Source organism: Oryzias melastigma, linkage group LG7 (assembly GCF_002922805.2).
Source record: "Oryzias melastigma strain HK-1 linkage group LG7, ASM292280v2, whole genome shotgun sequence".
NCBI classification, from domain to species: Eukaryota; Metazoa; Chordata; class Actinopteri; order Beloniformes; family Adrianichthyidae; genus Oryzias; species Oryzias melastigma.
In genome coordinates, this window is record NC_050518.1 from 1,726,540 (window position 1) to 1,731,496 (window position 4,957).

The 4,957-nt window shown below is 39.3% G+C and overlaps 1 protein-coding gene across 1 annotated transcript in view; it reads right to left on the minus strand.

Annotated features, from left to right (window-relative positions):
* The window catches only part of soga1 (suppressor of glucose, autophagy associated 1), an 89,498-nt gene that overhangs the window by 5,668 nt on the left and 78,873 nt on the right, over positions 1-4,957 (minus strand). Inside the window, exons 16-17 of the mRNA XM_024292835.2 lie at positions 2,556-2,708; positions 2,349-2,465 (exon numbers count right to left, since the gene is read on the minus strand). Coding sequence (XP_024148603.1) covers positions 2,349-2,465; positions 2,556-2,708 — 270 coding nt within the window. The remainder of the gene's footprint in view (positions 1-2,348; positions 2,466-2,555; positions 2,709-4,957) is intronic.

The following is a 4,957-nucleotide window of genomic DNA, read 5'->3' on the forward strand; positions in this document are numbered from 1 at the left end:
GGGGGGCTATTTTGGAGTCCAGCTAGTATTTTTACTACATGCTCGCTGTTTTGGATATTTTAGCATTCAGGCTACTAAAGTTTTTAGGCTGCTTGGAGTTTAGCTAATAATTTAGCAACATGCTAGTTGGCTAATTTGACATCTACTAAAGTTTTGGGGCTATTTTAAAGCTTATCTAACATTTTAGCTACATGCTAGCTTTTTGGGGGCTATTTTGGAGATCAGCTAATATTTTTTACAACATGCTCACTGTTATAGTTATTTTAGCATTTAGGCTACTGCAGTGGCGGGCCGTCAGGGCCTGCAAGGCCTTCTCTGCTGGCCTAAAAATATCTGAATCACAGACTGATATTAATTATTATTTATTTCCGTGAATACGTATTCTATAATTCCAAATGCTCTGTCTTCGTCCTTTCATTGCTGTCTCCCTGGTTGCGCTGCTTCCAGACGTGTATTTTCCTATTTAAGCATTAACCAATCACATTGCAGCACCATTTGTTGCTAGGGTCAAAGAAATCTGCCCGGAGGCCTTCACAATCAGTTCTGCGGGCCCTGTAGCATAAAATAATTGTCGACCAAACTGTTGCTTCAACCAATCAGATCTGGAGGAGACCACGTGCTAGGCCAGCTAGAAGGCCCACGGAAACGTCAGGATTTTCACGAGCTTTGATTGGACAGCTCGCAGCTCGCTCTGGTTCTGCTGACGGACACAGGTGCCGAGGAGCGGCGTGTCAGGTTTGAAGATGTTACCAGTGGAAAGCGTCTCATCGTCTGATTTTTGGTGGAAAATGAATGTCTGGGTAAAGTTGTGGCACAGTTTTGTCTGGCACGGGTAAAGGAGTTCCGTGACTCCGTTGAGCGGGAGTGAAGCTGAAATCTACGAGGCTCCTGAACGCACCGCGGGCGCGTGCAGCGCAAAATCCTCGCGCAAATATTATTTTCCAGACACAGACCTTGATCGATCACAAAAACTGATGTTTGTCTCCCTCCTGGACCACAAGAGGCTTCAGGAATACCAGAACATTTCCCGCATGCAGCCTTTTCCAGCTTATCACAGCCACGGAACACTTTCCATCTGCGAAACGCACGGATTCTGCACGACAGAGTGATTGAAATCTTCTTGAGGATAGAAAGGATGGATTTTGTGTTTAAATAATCTGGATTTTTGGTGAGTAAAATTTTGCTATCTCCCTACATAATATTGAAATTTTATCAGGTTATTTTTTATGCTTTTGGTGTGTGTGTGGCAGCTGTACCTGCAGTAGAAGTTTTATTGCCATAAAATAGTTAATGAGGGTTGGATTGATTCAGATGGAGCACTACTGAAGGCCTAGGTGTGAAATGCACGGCCCGCCACTGGGCTACTGAAGTTTTTTAGGCAAAATTGGTGTTTACCTAATATTTCAGCAACATGCTAGCTGGCTAATTTGACATCTACTGAAGCTTTTGGGCTATTTTTAACTTTAGCTAACATTTTAGCTACATGCTTGCTTTTTGGGGGGCTATTTTGGAGTTTAGCAAATATTTCTACAACATGCATGCTGTTTTGGTTATTTTAGCATTTAGGCTACTGAAGTTTTTAGGCTACTTTGTAGTTTAGTTTATAATTTAGCAACATGCCATCTTTTTTGGCTAATATGGCAACTAGTCCTACTGTTTTTTTTTTCTGTAGAATAATTTGGCATTTAGCTTATATTTTAGCAAGTTACCATCTTCAGCGTTTTTAGCCAGTTTATTATTTCAGCTGAGGCATCTTCAGCTGCTATTTTCAGCTTACAGCATTCAAAATAGCATTATCACAGGTAATGCTGTATATCTAGTTCTATCCATTTTTATAATCTCTGTTTAATGAAACAAAACTGAACGTTGTAAGAAGATATTATCTTAGAAAAATGTTTTTTGTTTTTTTCTGAAACAAAGCCATTAAACACTTTGCATGCCAACCCTTTCGCTCTCCTTGGCTTGTTTACATTGAAAGTGGGGTCATCTGGACCCCACAAGACAGTGCGCTGAACTTTTTTCTATCATTGATTTTTGAGTTTCACTAATGTCCATTGCAGACATAAAATCCTGTCCACCTTCGTCCACATTTGTCATGGAAGGAATCACACATCAATATGAGGTTGGAGTCATCTGGACCCCAAAGAGAGCGGAAGGGTTAAAAAGTTTGAGATGTTTGTGATTGAAATTTGAATAAAATTTCAGTTAAAAATGTTTGTATAAGATTGTAACGTGAAAAAAACAAGTCTTTCCTCTGAAAATCCCTTTCCATGTCCTCCTTCTGTCACTCTCATCCTCTGACATCACAGGAACATTTCTGACATTTCTCGCCCTCAGGCCCTTCCCACCTTCTCCTGCGGCGCCGTGGCCTCCCTCACTCTCTGCTCCCACTGAGCTCGCTCCCGACTGAACCTCTCCAGCAGCTCCAGCTTCTCCCTGCCCCAGTTTCTCTCTCCGATCTGAAGCTGTTTGGTCAGAGAAAGTCGGATCATTTCAACAACAAGAGATGAGCTCGTAAAATCATCAGAGCTTTTTGGAGTTTCCACACACAGTACCTGTTTGGTTAGGTCCATCACAGCAGCGTAGGACTCCGCCAGGAGGTGTTGGTGTTCCTCACGCTCCTTCTTTAGCGCCACCTTCAGGTCTGAGGCATCCAGCGTTTCACTTGGAGAAAGAGCTACGGTGGCTTTGCCAGATTTAGCCTCAAACTGGAAGAAAGAAACAAAAGCCTTCATTAAAATAATGTATTTTTTTAAAGAAAAGTAAAAAATTAAGCATGAGATCTCTGTCAAACTAAAGGGGTGGCAACTGCCCCACCAGCAAAAAGCTTTGTACGCCAATTTTAAAATCAATAATAGTATAGTTATTAAGGAAGGTTAAGAAATCATCAATACAAACTTCTCTAAGAACAAAAATATATTTTTAAATAAAATAATAGAACTGTTTAAAACACATATTTTTTTCATTTGTAATTGATTTCCACTTTGCTGTTTCTTTTAGCCACCCTTTCAAAGTCTTCTGCCCCCTTCCTGAGCCCCTTCCTAACCCCCTTCCCCCCAATTATAACTCTGTTAAAAATTTACTGTTTGATTTACCAACATTTGATTCTTAAACTTTGCTTAAATGAGACAGAAACATCTCATTAAACATTTAAACAGTGAAGATCAGGAAGAGTAAATACATCTAATAGCTTTTATGATGAGATATGGAATGACAGCTGTGATCTGGAACTCTTGCACAGATGCCAGTGTTAATTAATAAATGATTAATTGCTTGGTAATAAACAGTATTATACACATGTGTATGGTGAAGTCCCGCCTTCCTTGCATGCTTCATCCTCCTGAACCTCCGTGCTCCGTCTCTGAACCTTCCTCCTTTTCACCCTCTCTTTGCACATCTCCTCACCCCTCCATGCTCCTGCAGTTTTCTCACCCTTTATTTAGAGTTTTCTCACTTACTCTGTCACTGATCCTGTAGGTGGGATCACTTCAAGTTCTCATAAACAGTTCTCCTTTTTTTTCCTCTCCTCGTTTGAGCCTCAGGGTCTACAGCAGCTTGACAAACACAGCCAGACTCATCTATCTGCTCGCTGCCTTTCTGTTTGCCTCCGTGGCATTTGTGTTAGCAGCTAATGAAAATGTCAGGTAACCGATCCCACTCACACACTTAGTCTCTGTGGACTGACAACAAGGTTCACTGTTAAAACCAGTAAAATAGAGTCTATTCCTCTGGATGACAGCTGATCAATAAAGTCTGGTTGAAGCACGTAAACCTACTTTAATTTATGACCTTTAGAGTGTAAATCGCACAAAAGAGCGTTGATTAGATTTTACAAGAATAATCCAGCAGATAAATCACAAAAAAGCCCATAAATAAAAAGGTTGATAGTAATTTTCCTTTGAGTAGATGTTCTTATCTAGGTAAAAACATTTTATATTTCAAAAACTATATAAAAAAATAATATTTTACATTTTCAGGACAATCAAAGTTGCCTGCATAATCACATAATAAGTTCTCATCAAAGTGGTCGGGAGTTCTAGAAATGCTGACATGCAGAGCTGCTAATATAATGAATATATTTGAAAGGTTATGCATATAAATTGATGATGGGATGGATCAGCAGATCAAAGGCTGTGAAAACCCCTGCCATGCATTTTTGATTTTTCTTTTTTTTCTTTTTTTTGCAGATTCTCTCCATCTTTACAGGCTGCTACCAACAAAAGATGCAGCGAAAGCTGAAACGGAGAAACATTTTCCTGAATTATGTAAGAAAGTAACATAAAGCTGATTAAAACATCAGCTACATGTATAATGATCAATAGTTGACAGGTTTTGTTGAAATTTTGACATTTGAAGGTTATTTTGCAAACATATTTTCCCTTTCTGGCCTGCCAAACTGGAGTAAATGACATTAATAATCCCTAATATTGTCTTGTATTCCTAGTAATTCTGGTGTCTCCACATTGATGCACTATAAATCTAGTGAAATGTCTGATTCTGTTAAGTTATTTGGTGTTCGTGTCCTTGTTGGAAGATTTTGGTTTTTCTGAGATTTGTGTGTTTTTCGAGTCAGACACTCATTCTTCCGATCATTCCAAAGAAACATGAATGCAGCACGTTTGTGTTTTTCCCAGGAGGACATCAACAAACTGGTGGAATTAGCATTTCTCTTTTCTAAATGACTGAAACACTCCACATATCTGTCAAATTTAAGAACCATTTGTGAACCACGAGTCAAAAAGTTAATCCCCCACCGCCGCTCTAAAACATTTTCTTTACTGATTTTGTGGATGTTTGTGACAAAATGTTTCATCTTTATCTTTTGCTTGTTTTTGCACAAGGATGCTATCACTACTACTGCTATCATATTTCTAGCTTTCTCCCAGTATTTTTTATTTTTTAGCCAAAATCGTAAAAACTTGTGTAGCTTTCTACAACTTAGTTTCTGCAGAGTGGC